We start from the raw sequence: 27,282 nt of genomic DNA on the forward strand, positions 1-27,282 counted from the left end.
GCTTCTCAGATGTTCTCTTTTAATCACTGATATTTAAAACATTTTAACCAAGCATTTTCCCTGCTCTCTTTTCCCAGTTAATATCTTTTTATATCCCACACATATGTTCTGAGGTATTCTCTGCGGGCCTGCTCACATATACAAAAGTAGAAAAGTAGGAATTCACAGTTTATGCATGATGATGACCTATGCTTACCTAGAATTGGAGAGGCCACTGGGAATTAATAAGAAAAGAGGTAAAGATTTAGGGACTATTAAGGGAAAGACATTTTTCCATCTGAGGCTACTGGTTTTTTATTTTGGTGTAATTGCTCCAAATTGTTATGGTCAGTTATGAGTATTAAAATAACTTTAGAGTGTAGCCTATAGAAGACAGGTTTGAGAATGGAAAACTGGAATTCAGATAATGGCTACTAAAATGCAAAAGAAGGTATCGAGTGAAAAATAGTACGTGGAGGATGTGTAGGATCTGGCAACTAATAAAATCTGGAAAAATGATTTGGGCATTTTAATTCAAAGTTCTAAATGGGCTTCATACTTTTTGGATACATAGTTAGACAAAGGTGAAAAGAACACATTGTATTATTGACAATTGCAAAGATGTACAACAGCAGGGAGTAGCTCCTATAAGTAAGTTGTTCATTTTGTTAATTTTGTTTGAATTTTCCATTTTCTCTTAATAGGAAAGGATTTATTATAATATGGTTTACCTTTTAGAAAGACTCCACATAGAAATCATTAACTTAAATTGAATTCATAGGCAAACTAAAATCATGTAAAAAGTTTTTCCTGGAAAAATTAGATTCTCCTCTTTAAATATTTAATAACTAGGGCTTATGTATCAGAAACTACTTAGTGCTAACAAAGCAAGACACATTTTTATATTATGACACATCTAATTGAGACAATGGGGAAATTCTTTCACACTACACCGTAATGCAGACATGTTGGGCTTTGACAATCATAGACTATTTATATTTTTCATGTGAAACAGAAAACCTAATTTTACCACTCATTCATACTAATCAGAAGACTTAAAATAATTATCAAGGAGACTTCATTATAAGTTTTTTTAAGTTTTAAAATAAGCTAGTTCCCACCCAACATTTTGCAATGCTCCCTTGGAAATGTTCATATTCAGTGAGCAGAAAAGGTGCTTTAGGTTTGAAGAGTTAGGACTCTACTATTGAACCTCGTTCTTAAAAAAATAAGATAGTACAATTAGATGTCAGAAATAAATATCAGAAAGCTAGGTAAAAACAACTCAGGTTGAGTATCCCTTATCCAAAACGCTTGGGACTAGAAGTGTTTTGAACTTTGGGTTTTTTCAGATTTTGGAATATTTCCATATACATAATGAGATATCGTGGGGAAGGGACCCAAGTCTAAACACAAGATTCAGTTATGTTTCATATGCACCTTATACACATGGCCTGAAGGTAATTTTATACAATGTTTTTAATAATTTTCTGCAGGAAATAAAGATTTGATTGCGTGTTGACTGTGAGCCATCACATGAAGTCAGATGGGGAATTTTCTACCAGTGACATCATGTGAATGCTGGAAAAGGTTTCAGATTTTGGAGTTTTGGATTAAGGACGCTGAACCTGTACTTCCAAATACTTCAGATAGGGCCTTAATACTTCTTCCTTTTTATTGTCTTTTCAGACAAATGACCATGGAAACAATTGAGTCCCAGCAGGATGGAAGTGTAAGAGATTCGGTGGCAGAGAGCGAATCTGCTCACATGCAGACTCAGACTGGTCAAAATTCAATCCCTACTTTAGCTCAGGTAGGCAATAGGCAGGCACTGATGGAAGTTGATAGATGTGGAAATGAGAATTATGTGCAGTTTCTGTTTTCTTGCTGTTGATCTTAAATTTTCCACGTTCCCTGGTTATCAGCCCTTCTTGCTGATTTGATTTTGAAAAGAAGCTACATGTAACTCTTGATTACTTTTGCATCATAACAGACACTTGGCTGTGCCCCCACCTCCACTATACAAAGGGAAAACAAAAACCCCTTCATCATATGTAATTCTTGGCCGGGTGAGGTGGTTTACACCTGTCATCCCAGCACTCTGGGATGCCGAGGTGGGGAGGATCGCTTGAGGTCAGGAGCTCGAGACCAGCCTGACCAAGAGCGAGATCCTATCTCTACTAAAATAAAAAAAATTAGCTAGGCATGGTGGCACGCACCTGTAATCCCAGCTACTGGGGAGGCTGAAACAAGAGGATTGCTTGAGCCCAGGAGTCTGAGGTTGCTATGAGCTAGGCTGACGCCACGGCACTCTAGCCCAAGCAACAGAGCGAGACTTTGTCTCCAAAAAAAAAAAAAAAAAAAAAAAAAAGACATACTATGTAACCCTCAAATTATTATTTCTGAGGTTTGCTAATTCCAAATTGATACTCTTTGATATTGTTCTAATATTCTTGGCTGCTAATAGATGGCAGAAGTCTTATGATTTGCCCTGTATATATTTGGCTTGATTTTTACTTTCTTTTCAGTTAGGTCTTTTTAAAAAAATTTTTTAAATTTATTTTTAAATTTTTTGTTTCTGGAGACAGGGTCCTTCTCTGTCACCTAGGTAGGAGTGCAGTGGCGCAATCACAGCTCACTGCAGCCTTGAACTCCTGGACTCAAGTGATCCTCCTCAGCCTCCTGAATAGCTGAGATTATAGGCGTGTGCCACCATGCCTGGCTAATTTTTTTTATATTTGTAGAGATGGGGTCTTGCTATGTTGGCCAAGCTGGTCTCAAACTCCTGGCCTCAAGTGATCCTCCCACCTTGGCCTCCCAAAGTGCTGGGATTAACATGTGTGAGCCACCATGCTTGGCCTCATTTAAGTCTTAAACTTTGAATTGGTTTCATTCGGAGAGCACCAGTATCGGTTAGTACCTGTTTTCCAGATCCTAACATCTATTTCTGGTCTATCTATAAAAATATATAGTAAAATCAAAGATATTTATTTATTAGTTCATCAAATATTTATTGAATACCTACTGTGTCTAGGCACTATTCTAGATGTATGGGAAGATGTAGTTACTGGCCTTAAATATCTCATGGATTAGTGGGGTAGACAGATATTTTAGCAATAATTCCAATAGTGTAAGGAGCGCTGTCAAATGTTATGTACAAATTCAACAAGGTGTACAGAGGAGGGAGCAGCCAGTTGACCAGGGGTGCTTTACAGAGGATTTTTCATTTGAGCTAGACATAAAGGGTGATTAGGAGTCTACTGGTAGGTCAGGGTAGGGAAGCATACTCTAGGCAGAAGGAAGAATGTGCACAGAAGCACAAAGCCACACTCTGAGGTGTTCAGGCACCTACAGGTATTGAATTTACCTGGAGCCTAGTGTCTGGCCTGGGCAGTTGGGCTGGTGAAGGTAAGTAGAGGATTGTACACATTTGAGAGTTCAGAGTACCCTGTATGCTAAATATTCTTGAAATATTTTCATTATGCTCACTGTGTTTGGACACTAGTAGCCCTGTGGAGGTGGGATTGGAAGCCAGTGAGCCAGCAGTGGGGACACCATCAGGTTGTCTCGTGGTGTCATGGGAGTGTGGGGTACCGAGTAGTAGTGAGATTTTAATGGCATCTTAAAGGGAGAACAAATAGGACCTGTAGGCTGGGCATGGTGGCTCATGCCTGTAATCCCAGCACTTTGGGAGGCTGAGGTGGGAGGATCACTTGAGGTGAGGAGTTCAAGACCAGCCTGGGCAACACAGTGAAACATTATCTCTACCAAAAAATGTTTAAATTAGCCGGGCATGGTGGCACGTACCTGTAGTCCTGGCTACTGGGGAGGCTGAGGCAGGAGGATGGCTTCAGCCCAGGAGTTTGAGGCTGCAGTGAGCTCTGAGAGTGCCACTGCACTCGAGCCTGGGCGACAGAGCAAGACCCTGTCTCTCAAGATGGATAGATAGATAGGTATGTAGGTAAGTAGGTAGGCAGGCAGGCAGGTAGATAGGACCCGATGGCTGACTGGAAGGCCCCAGGGGAACACCAGGCACTTCTTGGGTTGTGTCGGGCCAGGCTATTCCTGCGAGAGCTCTTTTTTCCCTGAGACTGGGCCCCATGCACCCAGCCTGCTTGTCTTTCCCCTTTCAAGCTGTCAACACCCACTCATTCCCTGGAGGTTTTCTGCAAGTATTCTGCAGAGCGGCATCTCCCTGGCAACATCCTTCTTTGTTACGCTTGGAAGACAGGCATGCTGGCCTTTTGCTTGAAGAAAATGAAAAAGCAACCTTTTTCATGTTAAAAAAAAATGCGTGTTCACTGTAGGAGATTAACAAAATAATTATTATTAAAAGGAAGAACAAAAACTATTCATAATCTTAACATCCACAGATTTCATTGTTGTTAACATTTTGGTGTATATTCTTCAGTACTTTGTGCGAATAGAATAGAATAGATACATATTTGTTCATGAATTCGAGATCTTGCAGAATTTTTATAGCTTTGATTTCTGGTTGATAATTGTGCTTTTCTTTGTGGAAGTTGTAGTTGAAAGCACATTTTCCTCCTCTGCCTTCATTTCCCTGTTTAGGTCTGGCTTACTGACTTCTACGCACAAGTTTTGCCCCAAGACTTCTGGTCCTGTGTAGTCAGAACAATAGATCCCTGTTATCTAAGATGATAATTTGTAATTCTGAGGACCTTCAGTTTCAGGCGGGGACCTTCACCCACCTCTGTGAGCCTCAGTAAGAAGTTGCCAAGAGATCAAGCAATACGAAGTCTGAAAAGTAGCTTTGAGTTTATGAGGTTTTGGAATTGCATAGGAGTCTGGTGGACAGAAACTAGGTTTTAGTAGGATAGAGAACAAATAAAAGGAGCAGAAGTGGAAATTGGAAGTATAGATTCTTTAAGAAGTTCATCTGTGAAATAATAGAGAAAGATGGATTTGGGAGACAAAGGGGTGAGAAGTGGGGTGTGGGAAAGTTGGGAATGTTTTGAATGAAATAGAAGAGGGTATAGACCGGGGACTTGTGAGAAGGCTGAATGGAGGGACTAGAAAAAGCCTGTTTGCATTTATAATGTTTCTTTAAAATTTTCAATTAATGTATGTTAATGTTGTATGTTAATAAATGTTGATACTTATTAAATTTAGATAACGAGTTCACGGATTTTTGCTATTTTTCTATTTTCTGTATGTTTGAAGTATTTGATGAAGTACAAACTCTGATCAAACAGAGTCTTATGGGAAAAATAAAAATAATCTATGGTTTTTATCATTCTCATACTAGAAATGTAAAGAGATTAAGAAGTAATCTATTTGCTGATTGATGGATTATTTTAGTATACTAAGAATCTCCTCCATGCCATGCACAGATCATAATTTTTCAGAGAATTAGAGCACAATTCTTAGCAGTCACAGTTTTCCGAACATGATTACTAATTTAGGTGCTTGTGATACCTAAAGCTGTTCATTTCTGAGTATTTTTTATTGTACAATATTACATAACTAGAAGTATTAGGAAATCAAAGTGAAATCTTTAACCTTACCACATATGCCAAAAGTCACTAACTCTTCTGAATAATTCCTTATGGCGTCATATTTACTTGCCATTTATCTCATTTTCTTCAAATTTGACTATTGCAAATTCTCAGATGTTTTAGATTTAAATTCAGTTGTGTATAAAGAGGAATTTATAACACTCTTTTCCTTGCTTATATGGTCAGATTATCATTAAACAGCGTGGGAACAAAGGTGCAACCAAAAGATCCAGTGGGTTTGATTCTGTGCATCAGATATCATTTGATATTAGTGGTTTTGACTGCCTTGGCCTTTCCAGAGGTTCTCCTTAATCAGGTATTCTCTGAAAATCATCAGAGACCCGAAAACCGTTGACCTTGCTCTTGGCTCTCAGGGCTCTGTTCTCCCGATGAATTGAGGGGAGGTGAAGGTGTACCCAGAGAGACTGGAGTTTTACATTTTTCTATTTTATAACTTCCTGGTTATAAACAGAGCCTTTCTATCTGTGTTTGAAAGTAAAATCACAGTGATAATAATGCCAAAAAGTCAGAGGCAGGAGTTACCATGGCCAAACCTTGGGGTGGCAAATAGTTGGGGGTTCAATATTGTGACTTGGTTTTATTCTTGCCTGAATTATTTTTTGTATTGATTTATTTTTAATTGAAGTTGGTATCTTTATTAAGCATATGTGTTGATATAGAAGACTAGATTCCCACCTGACCCTGGAAAAATTCTTGGTAATAAATCAGAGAGTCTAATTTTAAATAACCAGGCCCAGAAGAAACCCTTTCCAGAAACCAAAATGTTGAAAAACAAAAATACTACATATACAAATAGTTTTAAAATAAGGATACTTACGTCCTCTGGAAATAGTATAATTTTTAAATGGGTAATGGGAAGTTAAGGCTTCTTTTGTTATGAAAGATTTCAAGCATACACCAGAATAGAATAATGGTCCCATTTGTATACATAAACTTAATAATTACCAGGATTTTGTCACGGTGCATGCCTATAGTCCCAGCTCTTTGGGAGACTGAGGCAGCAGGATTGCTCGAGCCCAGGAGTTCGAGTCTGCAGTGTGCCATGGTTGTGCTGGTGATCAGCTTGAGCAGCATAGTGAGACCTTGTCTCTAAAAAAAAAGAAAAAAAATCTGTAGCATTTGCCTCATCTATCTTCTTTTTTTTCTTCTTTTTGTTGAAGTATTTTAAGCAGCTCTGCAGATCTCAGACATCATGTCATTTTACTCCTACTTACTTCTGGGAATGCAACTTTTAAAAAATTATGGACATTTTCTTATATAACCAAATGTTACTATCATACCTAATAAAAAATCAAATATAATGCCTTGGTAGAATATGCTACCCCTATCCGTATCTCTCCATTTATCTCACAAATGTGTGATCTTCTCCGAAAGCAGCAGAGTAGACACGTTGAACTCTTCTTGTTCCCAGTGTCTTGGGAATTGATGACGCTGTCATGAAGATCTAGGGGGGTGAGGTCATTCAATGGAGCCGTTGGAAAGGATGTACTTTAAAACTGACTTTGTGAAGCACAATTCCTTACAGCTGCTGACGAAGCCTCCAGGCCTGAGCACGACACCTCTACTCTGTAAGCCGAACAACTCTGCTTTGTGAATGACCAGTTCTCAAGGTTTCAGCAAGGATAGAAGGGAGAGATGAAAGGGTCGGAATCGCAGGAGTCACAGAGCTGGAAGGAAACTCTACAGACCGTCAGGGTCAGAATACTGCCTTGAGAGAATCAGTTCTAATATAAAATTGAACCTCTCCAAGGCCCTGTGTATTTTTGGAAACAAGGAGACGACGCCAGGGAGGCAGAGAAAACCACTAGGGAATGTTGTTCGGAGATTATACTCTGCTAATCTGTCTTATTCTCTCCATCCTACATGCACACTGTGTGTAAAGAGCACCTCAGAATAAAGCAGGCCTGGCAGACAGTGAGGGCTTGACACGGGGTACTTGGGAATGCTGTAATGTACGAATTGTAAATTTTCTTTTTCAATATGGTGGAAAATTGGAATGGCATTTCCCATTGTTTTCGCCAGCTATGCCAAAAATCCATCATTTTGAGCTTCAATAGGGCCAGGAAGGATGTAGATGGCTATCACAAAACAAAAAATGAACAAACAGAAAGCTCAAGCAACATTTGCTGTTGTTCGTAGGTCAGCAACAATCTATTTGCTTAGGGCAAACGACAGCCCCCAGGAAGTAAAATCAAATCCCAAATAGTAATAACGTGTATATTTGCTGTTGGTACTGCCCGGGTAAGATGGTCTCCCAGGTCTTTTGTCCTCAGAACTTTCTCATTTTATCTTCTCTGAGGACTTGTTTACTGCTTTGTACTTAGAAAAAGGAGCCTTAATTTATACATGGATACTCAGTTTGAGTTAAATTTAGTTTACTTCCTTAAAAGTAGTGGTGTGAGGTATTTTTAATACTGTGCTTTAAACTAGATGAAAAATTAATATTCTTAATTTTCATCCATAGTTTTAAGTATTTTCTTTTCTTTTCTTTTTTTTTTTTTTGAGACAGAGTCTCACTTTGTTGCCTCGGCTAGAGTGCCATGGCGTCAGCCTAGCTCACAGCAACCTCAAACTCATGGGGTCAAGTGATCCTACTGCCTCAACCTCCCAAGTAGCTGGGACTATAGGTGCACACCACGCCTGGATAATTTTTCTATTTTTTAGTAGAGGTGGGGTCTCACTCTTGCTCAAGCTGGTCTTATTCATTGTAATTTTTTTAAGGAGCTAAATTCATAGACTTTACTATTTATGAACTCTGGTCATTAGATTGGAACTAAAAAAATTTAAGCATGTAGTTTGGTCTGGTCATGTTATGTGAAAATGATTCTGATTTTGGCTCCTATATTTTTTTTTTTTTTTTGTGAGACAGAGTCTCACTCTGTCGCCGGCCTGGAGTGCTGTGGTGCCAGCCTACCTCATAGCAACCTCAAACTCCTGGGCTCAAGCAATCCTCCTGTCTCAGCCTCCTGGGTAGCTGGAACTACAGGCACATACCACCACGCATGGCTGATTTTTCTATTTTTAGTAGAGATGGCGTCTTGCTCTTGCTCAGGCTGGTCTGGAACTCCTGAGCTCAAGGGATCGTCCTGCCTTGGCCTCCCAGAGTGCTAGGATTACAGGTTTGAGCCACTGCACCTGGCCTGATTTTACTTTTACGTAGATCCTTGGTTCACTCTTCTTTTCTTGCCTCCATAGGATGTCTGCTGCATAAGAGCCCTTTTTGGCTTAGAATATTACTGCCACCTACTTCTCTATGTGCATTTATTACTTTGAAATACCTTTGGCTAGTAAATTTTGATCAGTTTCAGTCTTACCTGAAACCAAATACAAGATTGACTTTTAGAAGTTTAGAAGTTTTACAGCTAAAAGAGCTTTGACTTCTATAAACATCATATTCATTTTCATAGTACTTTAAAATATAACAATGAAACACATTTCATACTGATTAGAATATAAAATGATGCTCCAAATATTATAAATAGGAAATTCAAGATAGTATGAGGAGTAGCTGGAAAAAAAAAAAAAGATTAGCTAGAGCATTATTTTTCAAAGGATAAAGAACCCTAATTTTAATTTAACTACTTACTGGAAGTATTATTAAAATAGACTGTTAAAACCCCTCTGTATAATTAAGAATGACTCAATTATGATATTTGCTTTGATTTTAAGAGATTAATTTTTTAGAGGCATGAAATTTGGCCATTTATATTTACAACACCAGAAACAGTGACCTACTTCGTTTTATTCAGATTATAAATTTCAGCTTATGCTCTACACATACAAAAAGGATTTGAATTCTTTAGAATTTTTTTTGTTTTGTAACCTGGATCAACAATGACAGACACGTCTTTAGAATTGTAACAGATAGTAGATATAGAAAGAATAGTCATACTTGGCTAATTCTGTTATTAACAAATATTTTCAATTGATATTCTCAAGGTAAAAGTAAAATTTAACTCTGATGATTTTGCAATTTGTTAGCCATACTGCTTTAAAAAAAAAAAAAAACTAAGTGGGAGGAAATCACAAGATACCAAAATGTGGACCAACTCTACGTTTTTCTTTTTTTTATTATTATTATTTTTGTCAATTCACCGCCTCCCAAAATCAACTCTGTTTTTTATTCTGTGTCTGTCTTCATTTAGCACTAACCAAAATGAGTTTTAAAAAATTAAAGTGAAATATTCTACATCTTTATTCAAGTGTTCAATTTATAATACCCTTATTTTCTTGTTTTCAACCTTAAAATATTTGAAGTATTCTTTAAACGCTTTTTCCCCCAAAGAAGGAACAGACTCTTTTGAGAATCCTGTCTTAATCCACAGAAATCAAGATGGTTTTCAACTTCCTGCTTAGCTTGTTAGCGGATTTTCACTGTGGTCCTTGAAATTAAACTAGGTAATACAGAGATTTGATTTCTAAGGCAGCAGAAATCCATCTGCTATATTGTGAATTCACATTTTTTATTCCTTTATGAAATGTCTTGGAGGCAGGCCTGGTAGCTCTGTGACATTGCAGCTGTACTGTGACATCATAAACGCCATCGTAAGGGAACCTAGCTACGGATTGGAGCTAGTCTACTAGGTGCTAATCCAATGCTGTGTCACAACATTGTGAGGTTTTCCCAGTTACAAGTGTCATTATAGGATTTGTTTTGAATTGCAAAGCCAAGTGAGGCTGTCAGTTGCATCATCTTCACTTACTTCTTCAGATTAACTGCTGTCTGTAGTGGCGTTTTCAGTGGATGTGGTGGCATCAGCATAATCTATGTTTCAGGCATCCTATAGAAGAGGATTATTCTTCAGGGGATCTGGAAAAAAAGGTAAATTATTGTCCACTGTGAGTTCATCCTACACACTTTCAAGGCCTCATAAAATGCATCCATTTGATGTTTTCAATTTGTTTTTTGTGCAGTTGCCTACTTGATTATTGGAATGTGATGAATATATTTGTGGATCTTCCTATGACTTTCCTCCTCTCTTCATTTAGGCTTTTTGCACAAATGTTCCCTCCTCTGAGAAGCTGTCCACAACAAAAATAGCCTCCGTCCACACTCCCCCTCCCTTGTCACTCTTGAGTCCCTCGTCCTGCTTTATTTTTCTTGTAAGAATTGAGCACCACCTAAAAGTATGTATTTGTTTCTTCTTCTGGTCTCTGTTTCCTTCTGATCTAGAAGGGCTGGGTCTTTTCGTGTTCACTGCTGTATTCCCACTGTTTCGACTGGCCCACGGCAGGCTCCTGGTCAATGTTTGTTCAGCAAATGAAAGAATGAGTTAATTCATAAATATGACATTCATATTTTAGTTCAAGTGAGTTTTCGTTTGTCTCCCTGTAAGTGTGGCGTCTTTTAGGACAGACTTTTTAGCTAATTCCCTTCTGTTTCCAGAGCTATTTTTTTTTTAGAACCCTACTCATTCTTTTATTATAAATAAAGTAACTATAATACTCTTTATAGATTCTTCTTTGTTAATATTACTTGGCTCTTTATTTCCTATCTGGGTTCTAACCCAATAATCAATCCCATAATTCTCCTTGCCTGTTACATTTCGACCTGGTTACCATCGCTTCAAACCTAACCTGCCTGAAACTGAACCCATTACCTTACGAAAAACATAAAGATGCTTCTGTATTGGCCCATTCTGGGGGACACTGTGCATGCGATTGAAGCATTATCTTTGTTCCTTCTGTTCATAGTTATCTGTTTACCATACTCTACTTTGCGGGCAGCCATGTATTCAGTTGTACCCATGCGATCAGTATGATAATATAATAATAATGCTAAGATGTTAAGGGTAGGGAGCCGTGTGAATCTTTTTAAATGAATAATAATGGCAAAGTTTAACTTGTTAACTCTACCAGTGTAGTTACAGGCTTAATGCTAGGGACTTACCAGTTCTGGGTAAAGCAGAGCAAATACAGAATGATGGTTCTCCAGATCTAAGGGTTTTTCTTTAAAAGGATACATCTGAATTCTAACTCTAGGATATGTCATTTGTGCAGGTTCTCAGCCTTCATTTTAGCGGTTTAGTGAAAGAAGAGTTGTCTCATGAGCTTTTGCACTGCCCAGAGTTTGGATGTACGGACGTCTCATTGTAGTTTTAGAGTTCATAGAAGTCATCTCCAGAATTGTAGGAGATGACTTTTGGTGTTAGTAGGTACAGCTCCCTTTCTGCAGCAGGTGTTGTTCACACTAAGCCATTTTGGGTAGAGCTATTGTTTAATCATTTACTCAAAGATAGTTAAGGCAACTTAAAGCATGATTTGAACCTATGAACGTTTGCTGAATTGCTTCTCAGTTCTTAAAAACAATCTGAAATGTTTGAAGCCGGGACCTTTCCCCACAGAAAGTGAACGAGGGCTGTCCCTGCCATCTTGATGCACAGGTCTCGTTTGTGAGAATACTTGTAGTACTCCTTGGTCGACCCGCTACAGTTTCAAGTTCATTGTCTTCAGAATCTTACAATATTTTTTTTTTTTTTAAGTAAAACATTGAGAGCCACTGGGTATCTGACAAGGTATGTCTGAGGGCTCCTTAATCATAACAAGTAAAGTCTTTTGATCTGAGAAAATGTAATGTCTTAAAATTTTCCACCACCAAGCTCTCTGACTGCATTTTTGAAAGAGGAAAGGAAAGGAAATCAGGTATCTCCACCCTTCTTACTTTCCTCCGCCTCGCCTGTGCACACACTGGCAGGTAAAGGACAGTGACATTGCATCCTCTGGCAGGCGAGGGCACGAGTCTGGTCATGTTTGTCCCCCACTTTCCTGAACTGATGTGATGGAAGCCGGGCAATCACGTTTTGTCTTTGTGTTAAAATTTTTGGGCCTTTTTTCCTTTTTTTAAATTTAAGTTATAAAGTCTCATTTCTGTTTTGCCTGGCATAGGCACGCTCTGTCAGGGCTACTGGAGGTGGTTATCTGGCCGTGCTGCTGGGTTGGAGCCGAAATCTCAGCCTGTCCGAGCGCTCTGCTCTCTAAGCTGACAGCCAGGGTGTGGGGGCTGCATTAGAACACAGCAGCTGTTTCCCAAGTGTGGGACGCAGAACCCTGGGGGAGACCCTGAGGACCCTTTCAGGAGGTTTTCTAGGACAAAACTATTTTTACAATAATGCTAAGATGTTACTTTCCTTTTTCTCTGCATTGACATTTGCACGGATTGTGCAAAAACAATGCAGTGGGTATAAACTGTTGGTGGCTTATCTCGAATCAAATCCGTGGCACCGAACTGTACTCGTCGTATTCTTCACTGCCATTCACTTGCAGTTAACAAAAAAAAAAAAGGTCAATTTCTCTGAAGAATAACCTTGATGAAGCAGTAAAAATTAAATTATCAATTGCATTAAATCTCAACCCTGAGCACATGTCTTAATATTCTGTGTCGTGAAGTGGGATGCTCAGAGAAGGGACTTCCGTGTTGTGCTGCAGAACCTCGGTGTTCTTAAGGAAAGAAAAGCACTTGTGTTATTGTTTGAGGGGAAGACAAACCAGCTCAGTGTTTTTCCACAGGACATCATTTTTCTCAAAAGAATGACTAATTGCCAAACCGTGGCTATTCAAACTTGACATTTTCTCAAAAACAAACGAAGCGAGCCTGTGACTTCAAAGAAAACAACCGACAGTGTTTATTGTCAATGATAGAATTCAAGCTTGTAAGCCAAAAATTTGAATTTTGGAAAACCTGCATCGGCCATTGTGAGCTTGACAATACTTACAGAGTTTTCTGATGGGGTTGGTGATGATTTACTGAATGTGATACCATGTCGTGAAATGTGTCAGCGTTTGGAAGATCTACTTAACTTAGACAGCCAGTATTTTCCGAATGACTCCTGCATGATGTTACAAAGTTTTGCACGGGTAAAAGATCCATCCAAAGTGTAAAACAGATAAGTGGATTTTAATGTAAGTGATATGATTTCAGATTCCACATTGAAACTTACCTTTATGTAATATCCGCTTGGCCGAAGGTGGTGGCTCATGCCTGTAACCCCAGCACTTTGGGAGGCCAAGGTGAGAGGATCACTTGAGGCCAGGAGTTTAAGACCAGCCTGGGCAACATAGTGAGACCCTGCCTCTACAAAAAATAAAAAAATTAGCCAGGCATGGTGGGGCAAGCCTGTAGTCCTGTCTTCTTGGGAGGCTGAGGCAGGGGGGTTGCTTGACCCCAGGAATTCAGGATTACAATGAGGTATGATTGCACTCCAGCCTGGCAACAGAGCGAGACCCGGTCTCTAAAAACAAAACAAAACAACAATAACAGCAACAAAAAAGAAAAACAACTACGTGTCAGGCATGCGTGGTGGTTCATGCCTGTAGTCCTAACACTTTGGGAAGCCGTGGTGAGAGGATTGCTTGAGGTCAGGAGTTTGAGATCAGCCTGAGTCACATAGTGAGACCTCGTCTCTACAAAAAAATAAAAAAATTGTCTGGGTGTGGTGGTACATGTCTGTAGTCCCAGATGCTTGGGAGGCTGAGTGAAGAGGATCACTTGAGCCCTGGACTTTAGGGTTGCAATGAGCTATGATCATGCCACTGCACTCTAGCCCAGGTGACAGAGTGAGACCTTGTCTCAAAAAAAAAAAAAAGAAAGGGCCGGGCGCGGTGGCTCACGCCTGTAATCCTAGCACTCTGGGAGGCCGAGGTGGGCGGATCGTTTGAGCTCAGGAGTTCGAGACCAGCCTGAGCAAGAGCGAGACCCCGTCTCTACTAAAAATAGAAAGAAATTATATGGACAGCTAAAAATATATATAGAAAAAAAATTAGCCGGGCAAAGTGGCGCATGCCTGTAGTCCCAGCTACTCGGGAGGCTGAGACAGTAGGATCGCTTGAGCTCAGGAGTTTGAGGTTGCTGTGAGCTAGGCTGACGCCACGGCACTCACACTAGCCTGGGCAACAGAGAGAGACTCTGTCTCAAAAAAAAAAAAAAAAAAAAAAAAAAGAAAGAAAAGAAACCATTTGTTGAGTTTTGGTGTATTATCAAAGAAGAATATTCATGTTTTTCTGAAGAAGCTATTATAATACTCCTCTCTTTTCTAATCACATTATCTGTGTGAGGCCCAAATTTTCTTAATATATCAACTAAAACAACAGATTGCAACAGATTCAGTGCAGAAGGAGACGTGAGAATCTAGCTGTCTTCAGTTAAACCAGACATTAAAAGAATGTGTAAAAATGTAAAATGGTGCCACTCTTCTAATTAAATATTTTTTGTTTTTGAAAATAATTATTTTTCATAAAATATTATTTATGTTAGCCTGTAATGGATTCATTCTTGTTATTTTTATTTTATTTTATTTTTTTTGAGACAGAGTCTCGCTCTGTTGCCAGGGGTAGAGTGCCGTGGCGTCAGCCTAGCTCACAGCAACCTCAAACTCCTGGGCTCAAGCGATCCTCCTGCCTCAGCCTCCCGAGTAGCTGGGACTACAGGCATGCGCCACCATGCCTGGCTAATTTTTTCTATATATTTTTAGTTGTCCAGCTAATTTCTTTCTATTTTTAGTAGAGACAGGGTCTCGCTCTTGCTCAGGCTGGTCTCGAACTCCTGAGCTCAAACGATCCTCCTGCCTCAGCCTCCCAGAGTGCTAGGATTACAGGCGTGAGCCACTGTGCCCGGGCTATTCTTGTTATTTTTAAATGAGTTACTATTTTAAAAAATTTCTCAGTTTTAATTTCTAACATGGTAAATATCAACAGATTATAGCCAGTGGTGTGCTGAAGCTGGCTTACACTGGCTTGTAAAAGCTGACTGTGTACCTACTTTTCCAACTTTGTGTCCCATGTCATCCATTGGTAGCTTGACATCAGCCATTAGAGGAATATTCACACCACAAACATGAGCAAAAGCTACAAATCATGGTTGCCCCCTCCTAAGATATGATTATTAAATGTTTATCAGGTACTCTACTGAATATAAATCACATAAACAAAAGCTCTTTGGGGTCATCGATAATTTCTAAGAGAGTAAAGGAGTCCTGAGATGAAAAAGTTTGAGAATTAGTTGTGTGGAGAAAGGGGTGTCTTTGGTAATCAGTCAGCACAGAGGTGGGTGCCTTGTGCTAGGAACATTTGGAGAATAAATCCAATGCTTTTTTTTTTTTTGGAGATGTAGTCTCACTCTGTCACCTGGGCTAGAGTGTCGTGGTGTCAGCCTAGCTCACAGCAACCTCAAACTCCTGGACTCAAGCAATCCTCCTGCCTCAGCCTCTCAAGTAGCTGGGACTACAGGTGCACACCACGATGCCTGGCTAATTTTTCTATTTTTAGTAGAGACGGGGTCTTGCTCTTGCTCAGGCTGGTCTCGAACTCCTGAGCTCAAGCGATCCTCCCCTCTCGGCCTCCAATCCAGTGCTTTTTAACTTGTAGCTGTTAAATCTACTGGTTCCATATGAGGTGACGTTTTCTTTTCCCCGAAACCCTAAGGTGGACACTAATGCTCTAGGGGTAGGCCGGCTGAATATGCCCCTCGGGCTGCATGTTGGTTTCCTCTACCCTGGTTTCTCGCTTTCTGTCCAGGTGTTATCCGAGTTCAGATCAAGGCCTGGCCCAAGCTCTGACTTCTGCACAAAGCCTCCACTTATCATTCAGGCCCGTACTGATGTTTCTATTCTGTACTCCTGTGCTATTCATGGCTCTAAAGTGGAGCAATTAGTTCTAGACGGTTTGGTGTGCTATTGTTTTTTAGGTGTGAGTTTTATTAATTCTACTTTCTGCCCTGGTGCACCTAGGACAATGCTCAACACAGGTTCTCCCGCATGGGTAAAAGATTTTTAACTTTTGGATTACCAGAGAGGTTTGCTTTCCAAGGGAAGGACGATGTAAAGAAATCTTCTAGTTATTTGTTATAAACCCAGTTTTTAATCATTCTTTTAAGTATGAGTAGAAGTAGCTTGAAAATCATTGGTGTTCCTTAAAGTGAGGTCACACACAGAGGCTTCCTTCAAAAATGTTGTAGACCCTGTGGTTCTGCTACCACTCATAATAGAAACTGGTGGCTTATTTCATTTCCGACGTCTTTGTTTTGAGTAAGTCATAATGAACAGTGAATCTTAGTAATAAGAGGCTAAGTTTCTAAAATTATGCTAACTTTATAGGACAGAGTTGTTTGCTAGTGAGAAAATTTAGCAGGTTTTGAGTGCAGGGGAGTGGAGGTATTATTTTTTACTCTCTGTTGAAAGTACTCAAAGTTGGTAGGAGATGGCTCTTCTCTCTTCTCTCTGCCCAAGCTAAGTGATAGCTGTGGCCCTTTCTCTGGATGCTGCTTCTAGTGGAGACAAAAAGTCTTAGGAGGCCTCGCGAGCTCCAACACATGAGCTCCCTCTGGGTCTTGGGGCTTGACGGGAGCTCTTGGAGCTCCCACTTGGGGCTTGACGGGTCCTGGAATTTCTTTGGCCTGCGATTATGAGGGCATAAAAGTAGCTGCAATTTTTATTGGTATAGAGAGAAGCATCCGCTTACCTCTAGAGCAATACTAGAGTATCATATGTCTAACGTGTCATTTATTAAAAAACAATTCACCATATTTAAGTTCTACCTCCACTTTCTCTTAAGAAGTTAGAGAGGGTAGTTTATGCTCTGGCCTAAAAAAGGCTTCACTGGTAGGAGTCGTGAGGTCGTAGTGAGGTAGTTTAACTGCTTTGGAACTTTGTGCTTAGAACATTCTCAGCCAACGAAGCATGGGCATGAGAGTGAGGAGCATGTGTTCTTTAATATCTATCACATCAGAGAATGACTGTTCCAGGACAGTAACCACCCCCTAATGGTAAGTAGCCCGGCCTGTTTGTCATTTCTCAGAAGCAGGAAAAGTAAAAGAGAAATAGGCCAGTGATCCTAGTAAGTGGTATTTCTGAAGAATAAACAAAAACAACCAGAAAAAGGTCCAGCCTTAATCCTCAATGATGATCATTTTTGCAGGTTTCTGTAGCTGGATCAGGCACCGGAAGAGGCTCCCCAGCTGTAACTCTAGTGCAGCTACCTTCGGGCCAAACTGTACATGTCCAGGGAGTAATTCAGACACCACAGCCATCGGTCTTTCAGTCACCACAAATACAAACTGTTCAGGTTAGCTTCCTTCCTGGGTGATTTGTCTTTGACTTTCTCGAGCCTTTTTTTTTTTTTCTTTTACGAATTCATTTTTCATCATTTTTCTTTATGTAGCTTTTAGCTTTTATGCTCAAATCTTTTTATTAGATATTTGGAAGAATTTCTTTTTTGTGTATCAAGTGCATTGTGCCCTGCGTGGCACATCGATTCGACCTCAGTTGCAATTTTATTACCAGCTCTTCTTTTGCAGAATGAGTGATTGTGAGATGAGCAGTTCCTGTCTTCTTCAAGTTGTTGTTCTTTGCTCAAAATCAGATTGATTTAGCCAAGCTCTCCGACGGGGCTTAAAAATATTTTAAGGGTTCTTTGGAAATGATGTCTGATAAACACAGTAATATAAAGATTATGGTACCAATGCTATTCTCATGAATACTCACATGAGTAGGTAGACAGAAATACAAGTTTATTTTAAATTCAGTATATATAATCTTTAGAAAGTAATATGACATTCTTGTCACTTTGGTGTTATGTTTATATGTCATCTATCTCAGATGACACCTTGGCTTTTGTAGATAGGGTTATTATTGTGGTTGTGATCCAGAGATATAGTTTATTAGTCGTTATTATCAAGGTTGGTCATCAACCTTTGACAAATCTTGAAGTTAAAACTTTTTTTATCAATAGATATAAATTATTAAGTAGGCATTTTTGAAAGCATACTTTTCTTACTTTTCTTTTGGAATTTAGTTCTGTTCCTTTTTGAGGTCAGTTTATCATTATCTTTTAAATGCTATAATTATTTGAACCTAATTGATGACCCCCCAAAAATCTGTGAGGACAATGGAGGTACACCTGCTCCGTCTTGTCCATTTCCTGTGTGTCTGAGTATAGTTGACTACAGAATAAGGGTGAGGGCAGCAGCATGGTGTTTGAAGTGAGCAGTCCGCATATATTAAAGCTTGGTTATCTTTGCAGCACGGGTATCTTTTCCTGTGTTGCTCAAAAGTATAAAAAGAATCCTCATCCTTGTCTTTTTTCTTTTCTTTTTTTGGTGATGACCCTTCATTCCAAGAGTTTCTAACTCTTTCTGACACTAATTATAAAACAAGAAAGTCTTTCCACTCACTTCCTTGTATTATGACTTACTGGAGTGCAGATAGTTCTACTTAGGTTCCCTCCCCCCTCCCCTCCCCACCCCCACCCCTTTTTTTGGTCTTACAGATGTCTTCCAGACCTACTTAGTTTTAACTTGACTGGTATTGCAAGAAAGTAGTGTCTTATATTTGGTAGCCTTTTTTTATCCTTGGATTTTGTTAAATGAGCAATTCAGTTGTCTTTGTAAAGGTAAGTGCCGGTGGATCTTGTCTTAGAATTCCTGCCTGTCGGACCATGGGCAAGTCACTTCATCTCTCTGCATGAACTTCAGTTTTCGCCTTTCTAAAATGGGTAAAATCGTAGCCCACCACACATCAGAGAGTTGTCATGATTATATGACAGGTGTGTGACAGTCCAGTGGAAAGTGAGAAACAGTTGGTGGCGATATATGATTCTCTGATGCAGCAACAGTTCTTCCAGTAGGTTCTTTCCACTGGGTGTATGCTCACGTGTGGGGTGTCCATGACCACAGAAGTATAGCCTTGTGTAGGTGAATTGATATGCACATCCATGTGCTTTGAGAAGTATATATTCTTGCTTGTATTGTTGATATTTTAATAAGCTCTTTTGATTTTGCCCAAATCAATTTCCCATGTAATTATAGTATGAAGTAAAGTAAGCTTTGTAAACTCAGCTACTCTCAACCCTCAGGCTTAAATAACTGGATATATTGACAGCAGTCATGTGGTTGAAGAGGTGATTTTAGTTTTCTGGACTTTCTTTAATAATCAAAGTATTGTGTTATTACTGGACTTGAAAATGCTTAAAACTCTGATCTTTCTTTTAAGGAGAAATTCCTTATTTGGACCTTCACGATCTACCACCATCAAGCCCTAACCTACTGCTTATCGTATAAACCCTGACTTTCACCAGGCTTGTTTACTGACTTGTTTATCTGTGTCTTCCTTCTCTGGGCCCATCTAAAGGCTAACTGTGAAGACCCAGCTCAAGCCAGCTGTGATAGCTGCAAGGAGAGTGGTGAGAACGAGGCGTTCTCTCCCGCTTCTGTCACTTGCTTGCTCTCTCCCTGCTGGATCTGCAGGGCACTTCCAGGTTTAGGACCTTAGGTCTTATATATTTTATGTTTCGTCCTTTCCTGTGAAGCCTCATGTGACATTCCAGCTACTCGTGCCATTGCGTGGCTGTAGCATCATCTGTTCCCTTCCTGTGCACACATACATGTGTCCCAGCTCAGATGTTTGTGTCTGTGCTTCCTCTGCCGAGCCAGGTGCTGAGCAGCTCGGGTGTGGGTTCACTGTGTCATGCTTCTCGGTCACCGCCAACAGCACCTGGCTCAGTGCTGCACACACGCGCCCTTAACCGCCATTTTCTGAATGAGGGAGAAGATCATTTATTTTATGATGCATTTTAGCAAATCTTGTATTATAGGTAGCAACAATTGCAGAGACAGATGAGTCTGCAGAATCAGAAGGTGTAATTGATTCTCATAAACGTAGAGAAATCCTTTCACGAAGACCCTCTTATAGGTAAGTTAATTAAGTTTCCTACCGTAATGGTACTTTTTTCCAAAAAGGTAGAACAATTATGCATCAAACTGATGCTTCCTTTAAAGCTCTTCTAAGTCTCATTCGTATGTCTTGGTTACTTACATTGTTAAATTATATTTTAGAAAAATACTGAATGAAATTTCCTCTGATGTGCCTGGTGTTCCCAAGATTGAAGAAGAAAAGTCAGAGGAAGAAGGAACGCCACCTAACATCCCTACCATGGCAGTACCAACTAGCATATATCAGACTAGCACGGGGCAATACAGTATGTATGCTGCGATTCCATACGATACAGTGCTAGCTTTAAGTCTGCTCTAGTTACGTTGAAGCAACTCGGGTTTGGGCCTTAAATTGTTCCACTTTCAGATGCATCATTAACACCTAAACTGTGTATCATAGAATGAAAAGTGCATGTGAAAGCAGTGAGAGATTTGTACTGATCACCTGTCATACACTTTTGAAAAGTAAAAATTTTTATCGATGAACCTAGAAGAAAACTTCGGGGTAAACATTTAAAAAGGGTTTTTCTTATTTATATGTTTATATTAATCTCTAGTAAACGTTGAAAACTTCGTTTTTGTTGTCTTTATGATGCATGCAAACACAAGATATAATGTCTGTATTTCATTCTTGTTGGCTTTTGTTACCAACGATTGCACATTATACTTACCCCTAAAAGAGGTCCATGTGTTTTCTAAACTGTGTTTTAAATGTAATTCTGTTTTCACTACTCTCTACTGTGTTAATTTGTGCTGCAGCTTTTCCTAAAAGAGAATGGAAAAATAATTTAATTTTTAAAGCTACAGCAGTTGAATAGATCATTTTATTTGAAATTTACACACTGAAAGCTCTTAATAAACAGATACATTCACACTTAATCTTGTGCATTTTAATGAACTGTTAATTCTGTGCTTTTTGCTCTAATTAAAGCACTAATTTTTTCCCAAATCAAGAAGGTTTGATAGTGTTACATAAAAATAGTAAAAAAAAAAACAAAACCAAAAACACAAGAGCTAGAAAGAAAAGAAAAAGGTGGGGGGAAGAACAAGGAAAAACACTACCTAGGTATTGGAATATTTATGATATTAAATACTGTTGTTTGTCCAAATAAGATGGTAAGATTTTAGATATATGCTGTTTTTCCTTTAAAAAATAGCAATAGCTAGGAAAAAAAAAAATCCCAATACCTGGCTATGAAAACAAGCTGTAATCATTAATATTTGGGAAGACTTTATATAGTCATTAGTTTTTTTGGAGTTTCTTAGAGATTTTCCTATAGTAATGGTAGATTTGCAGTATTAAACTATTAAACGAATTCTCCTTTGGTCATTTGGGTAGCCCCAGATACCTGGCAGAACTGGGGTGTAGTTTATTCACATCCTCTGCAGTTCACTGACATGTCCAGTCAATGTTAGGAAAAGAAAACTCCCTTGAGGTTTACACTGTCATTTCTCTTTTATTCCCTCTCTTGTTTATATGCTTTTTTATTGTCTGGCCTGCTGGGGACATATGGTGGGTTCTAGAACTATTAGTCCAAGTTTGCCAGCGAGTGTGCATCTGCTGGGCAGTAGGCAGGTCACAGGAGTGCCCAGCTCCGCGTGCCCTCCGTCCACAGAGCGGCTGGGGGCCTCCTGGCGGGTCAGCTCTGGCCCTGAGCAGCTTCCCCCATTTATCCAGTGGGCTGTCCACTTACTACCGTTTTCTATTTGTGCAGTGACAGGGAAAGGGTTGGAAATGACTAGTGAAATAATTCTTAGACTTCTTGAAGTTTTGGGGATGATCTAAGATGCTGTCTGTCATCTTAACATTTCTCTGGCATATCCTAATGCTGCTCGGGAATTCTAAAGAAGCAGTGATCCTTTTACAAGGGCGGTGGATGCTGTGTGTTGATTGGCTTAGATTATGGCTGAAAATTTGAACTTGTGAAAACATAAGGGGTTGAGAGAATGTTGAAGCTGTAGACAGTGTGGAGAAGGAACTCTGCTTCTGCCTTTTGCCAACTCAGTGATCAGAGCAGGAAGCTTCACTGAATTTGCATACCAGGTTTTAGTCTTTGAAGTGGGAATAATACTAAAATTGCCAAACTCTGGGGTTAGCTTGAAGACAAAGGAGATAACAGGTAAAAGTATGGGGAAAAGGCATGCTGCTATTGACACGAAACAGAGACAGGTGAGAGCGCTCTGGCAGAGCCTCACTCGTGTTCATTCAACTCTTCCCTCCAGCCAGCTCCAAAGCCTTCATTCCTGGGGCCTTTGAGGCCCGCTGGCAGCAGGGGCTGGAGGCTGAACCTCACTCTGTGTGCATGTGGGGGACGGGAGGAGTAGAGTCAGGAGTTCTGGCTGAGAACTAGAAAACTGCATGTTTTGGACATTGATCTCTTGGCCATAAGAGGTCATAAGGTGTCATGGACTGTTTCTTACTTAGGTTTCTTAATTTGGGTCTGTACAGTATGATCCTGGAAATTATTTTAATGAGAAACTGTAGTTGTTCTGTGTGTGCATCTGTAGGTAAAAATCGCTATTTATTGGTTCACACAAAGTGGCATTGCCTTTGTTAAAAATGCATTTGGGCCGGGCAAGTTGGTTGATGCCTGTAATCCTAGCACTTTGAGAGGCTGAGGTGGGAGGATCACTTGAGGTTAGGAGTTCAAGACCAGCCTGGGCAACACAGTGAAACATTATGTCTACCAAAAAATGTTTAAATTAGTCGGGCATGGTGGCACATACCTGTAGTCCCGGCTACTGGGGAGGCTGAGGCAGGAGGCTCGCTTGAGCCCAGGTGTTTGAGGTTGCAGTGAGCTATGATGACAACACTGCACTTTAGCCCAGGTGACAGAACGGGACCCTGTCTTAAAAAAAAAAATGCATTTTTTGGAACATTTAATGCACTTGCTTATGTATATAATTCATTTGAGAAGTGAATACTGATATTTAAACTTTTTAGAAGACATTTATTTTAATTGGAGGGTAAATATATATTTATACAAACACAAGATCCATTTTAATTAATCACATTTCTTACTAGGGGTAACTTAACAGATATTAATGCTTTAATGTTATATCTAAATATCTAGTAATAGAAACGATTACTGGTATCCTTTGGTTTTTAGAGTAGAGGAGTTTATTTTACTAGAATTTCTAGAGATTTTTCTATGTATTTTTTTGAGACCCTTTCATAACCTTTTATTATAAAAACTTTTTTAGCTTTAATTCTTTCTTCAACTTTTTTCCATGGATGACTTTCCTCCAAACTTTGCTTTTATTTCTTTTTTTCAAAGATTTGGTATAACGAGTTAGTTGGCATGAAAAACAAAAAGAACCAAAGGTGTGTCAAAGTTGAAGAAATGAATAAAGTATACTTAGGTTTTCCCATATACAAGCAGTTACCCTTTTTTTTTTTTTTTTTTTTGAGACAGAGTCTTGCTTTGTCACCTGGGCTAGAGTGCGATGGTGTCAGCCTAGCTCACAGCAACCTCAAACTCCTGGGCTCAAGCCATCCTCCTGTCTCAGCCTCCTGAGTAGCTGGGACTACAGGCTCAGGCCACCAAGCTTGGCTAATTTTTTCTATTTTTAGTAGAGATGGGGTCTCGCTCTTGCTCAGGCTGTTCTTGAACTCCTGAGCTCAAGTGATCGTCCTACCTCGGCCTCCCAGAGTGCTGGGATTACAGGCATGAGCCACCATGCCCGGCCAACCAGTTATATTTTTAATAGTTGAAAGGAATTTGACATAGTTGGCCTTAGTATTTCAGCTTATTTTTTTTTAATCACAAAAACTATGAAATGAAAGTTAGAATGGGCTACTCCGTAGGGGGTAGGAAAAATAACTTAGAATAGGCAGGAATTCATTATTACAATACCAAGTAAATGAGCTATACCTGCAAAACCTTCACGGGAAGTACAGATCTTAGTGATAGGTATGCTTTATAGTAGTTAAGTGATTCTGGTCAAAGAAAATCTATTTGGTCTCAGGAGCATATAGTTGAAAGATGGCAGTTGAGATAGTCTTAGAGTTAGCAAAGAATGTTACTTGCTGCATAAGACATTTAAGATATGCATTCAATGAGTGAATTCGTAAAAGCAACTAAAGAAAAAATGTTTGAAGTTTCTTAATTCATTAAATTTTCTCTTAAAACAAAGGGTTTTCTTAATCTCCCACCCTACTATACCCAACCTCTTCCCTTACCAATTAATTGCTATATCAATACCAATTGGACTATCACCCAAGACCTCACATTTTTTTTTCTAAATGTCTCTTGTCTCTGCTTGCTCCTACTTTATTTTATTAAGAACCTTATCAGAATGAGTCTCTCTTAACTCACCTTTACTGGAATTCTTATACACCGAAGGTAAGTGGGTCAATACAAAATTCACCATTGTGAAAAGATAAATCTGAACTTTGTGGACTGTTTAAAGAATTCAGAATTCTCAGGAGACTCATGTGAATAAACACCAATTCCATTTCTTCATAAAGGGAATTGGCACGTGATAGGCTTACACATTCTAGAGTAAATGTGGTTGCATTTTTTATTCTCAGTAGTGACTTTACCTACATTTTCCCAAGGTGACGGTTACAAAATTATTTAAGGTACTACTTAATGTAAATTGGGCTTTTTTTTTCTTTTTTTTTTTTTGAGACAGAGTCTCGCTCTATTGCCCTGGCTAGAGTGCTGTGGCGTCAGCCTAGCTCACAGCAACCTCAAACTCCTGGGCTCGAGCAATTCTCCTGCCTCGGCCTCCCAGAGTGCTAGGATTACAGGCATGAGCCACTGTGCCCAGCCTCTACTTCCTCATTTTGTCATGAACTCTTTTGTTAACTTTCCACCCTTTTAAAATCCATCTTTCTTGTCTTCTTTGTTGCTTATATAGGACTTTAAAATATTACTTTTTTAGTTAAATTTTTTTAACCAAAATTCTTGAGTTTTTATTTCATAAATAATATCCCCCTTTAATGATGTTGGAGCTCTTGGGGAGAACTGCTCAGTGACAATGAGTAATAGAAGTAGCAGATTTCTAAGCACAGTTTTGTGTGCCAGGAATTTTTTTAGAATTTATTGCCCAGACTAGTTGATATGATACCATCCTGGTTACCATGTTAATATGGTAAGTTGGGTGGTGGGGAAACCATACTTGGGTTAATGTTGATTTGAAACTAATATTATGACTATATAAGAATGGATATAAAGATGTCTCTATAACTAGCTAAAATGAACTTAGTAAAAATATACTTATTACACTCCATCTAGACAAAAGTTTTCTTAATTTAAGGTCATTGTGTCCAACATTCAACCAGTTGGTGTTGAGTGACCTACTGAATTATGGGATATAGCCCACCTGAGACTTTAGCAAAAAAAAAAAAAAAAAAAGAAAAGAAAAAAATTATTTACATAGCTCCTAGAGCAACTAGGACAACAGAACCTAACCTCCACCCTCCACTATTGCAAGCAGATGGCACACCAGCCGGCTTGAATCAATTAATAATGGAAACTGAAGTGGCATTTAATTGATCTAGCTCTTCAATTTTAATTCCTTTAGATGATTTTATGAAACTATTTTATTTTTTATTTTGTGTAATGTTTTTAAGAATTACTTACAAGCGGAAATAGGCATACATATTGTCTAAAATTAAAAGGCACTTTTTCTTCTGCTTGGGTATCGATCAATAGTCACAGACCAGTATGAACTCTTCATTGCCGTCAGCAAAAATGTCGTGGGTGTAAACTTTTATGCCTCAGTTGCATGAGTCAGTCTAGGAAAGGATTAATAAAGCCTAGGTTCCCAGGGTTAAAATTAGTGGGAAATAAAAAGGCATTTTATTTTGACTGGTCACTAATGGCCTTGATACGGGCCATTTTATTTGAAAATGATCAGCCAGATACGATCTCTGGGATTTGTTTTGAAATATTCCATTTAAAAAAGGGGGGGAGGGTGAGTGGGCAGGGGAAATGGATGACAAAAAAAATTCTCTCTACTTTTATGTTTGTTGGAAATTTTTCATAATAAGTTTTTATGAAAATATAACGAGTTTATGTGAAACTATAATTAGCTAAAATAGAACATGTGTCTCAATTCATTCAATTCATCTTACCTTATTTTTTCTGATTGTTTAATTTATCTTGATTTATGTTGATTGAAAACACATGTTATGCTAGCCTTAAATATTTTGAAAGCTAATAAGTTTCTTCCTCAAATGTTTGAATACACACGGGCACATACAAAGCCTATTTCTGGGATCCTGAAGCACTGGGAAATCTTGTTTAATGTCAAATATAAGAGATAACATTTTGAATGGGAAAGTCCTCAGTGACTTGACAACACCAGAATCAAAAGCACTTTGGTATAAAAAATGAAAGCTAGGCTAAAGTATCGGACTGGCGAGAAGAAAAGCTTTCCCCCTAGAGCCAACTGTGTGTGTGTGTGTGTGTTTATTTAGCTTTTGTTTTCCACATCTAATTATATAATGACTTCACCAGAAAGTAAAATGATGAGAGAAACAGATTCTTGGTATGTCAGCTGTTCACAGTGTGAAAGCAACAAAGTTTTGGTCGGAACTATGGGGAACCATTACTGAAAAAGAAAAAACAGTAAAACAGAAAAAAGGAAATAAGAAAAGCAAAAAGAAAGTAAGAAGGGAAAAAAGAAAGGAAAGATCTTTGTCATCTACCTATTTAGCGGTTCTGACCTTGGAGGCACCTACTCTCACCTGAGATCAACTAGTCCAATAGCTGGATAATTGTAATTGGTGTTGAAACATTAAGTTCTGTGATTGGGATTTGAAAACATAACCTCATTTAGCTCTTCTAGACTCACAAGTGGCTTCGGTTGTTTATAATAGTCTGCCATGAGGAAGTGATAGCCATTTATTCATTTATTTTGCACTAGGCTTTGTGCTTCTAACACACTGTGGTTATACTACCTGTGGCTGTTCTTTCTAAAGGATTCTTTCTACGACATCAAACTCATTATCAGCTGAAAATATACATTTACGTATATGACAACATATAAAATTCACTAATGTCCGGCCATGAAGAGCCAAGAAAGCAGTATCTCCTGTCTTTTTCATACTAC

The 27,282-nt window shown here is 39.0% G+C and overlaps 1 protein-coding gene across 23 annotated transcripts in view; it reads left to right on the forward strand.

Moving 5' to 3' along the window:
• The window catches only part of CREM (cAMP responsive element modulator), a 62,566-nt gene that overhangs the window by 14,596 nt on the left and 20,688 nt on the right, over positions 1–27,282 (forward strand). For 6 of the 23 annotated variants that reach the window (XM_069458932.1, XM_069458940.1, XM_069458936.1 and 3 more), the window contains 3 exons: positions 1,669–1,792; positions 20,100–20,197; positions 20,341–20,483. The exons of 1 other annotated variant lie outside the window; for it this stretch is intronic. In XM_069458932.1, the coding sequence (XP_069315033.1) occupies positions 1,669–1,792; positions 20,100–20,197; positions 20,341–20,483 (365 nt within the window). Of the gene's footprint in view, positions 1–1,668; positions 1,793–10,263; positions 10,342–14,820; positions 14,943–17,166; positions 17,275–17,426; positions 17,574–20,099; positions 20,198–20,340; positions 21,092–27,282 lie in introns of those variants that run through there. 16 more of the 23 variants (XM_069458931.1, XM_069458933.1, XM_069458934.1 and 13 more) reach the window with 8 other exon arrangements.

The sequence above is a fragment of the Eulemur rufifrons genome, chromosome 25 (assembly GCF_041146395.1).
Source record: "Eulemur rufifrons isolate Redbay chromosome 25, OSU_ERuf_1, whole genome shotgun sequence".
NCBI lineage: Eukaryota > Metazoa > Chordata > Mammalia > Primates > Lemuridae > Eulemur > Eulemur rufifrons.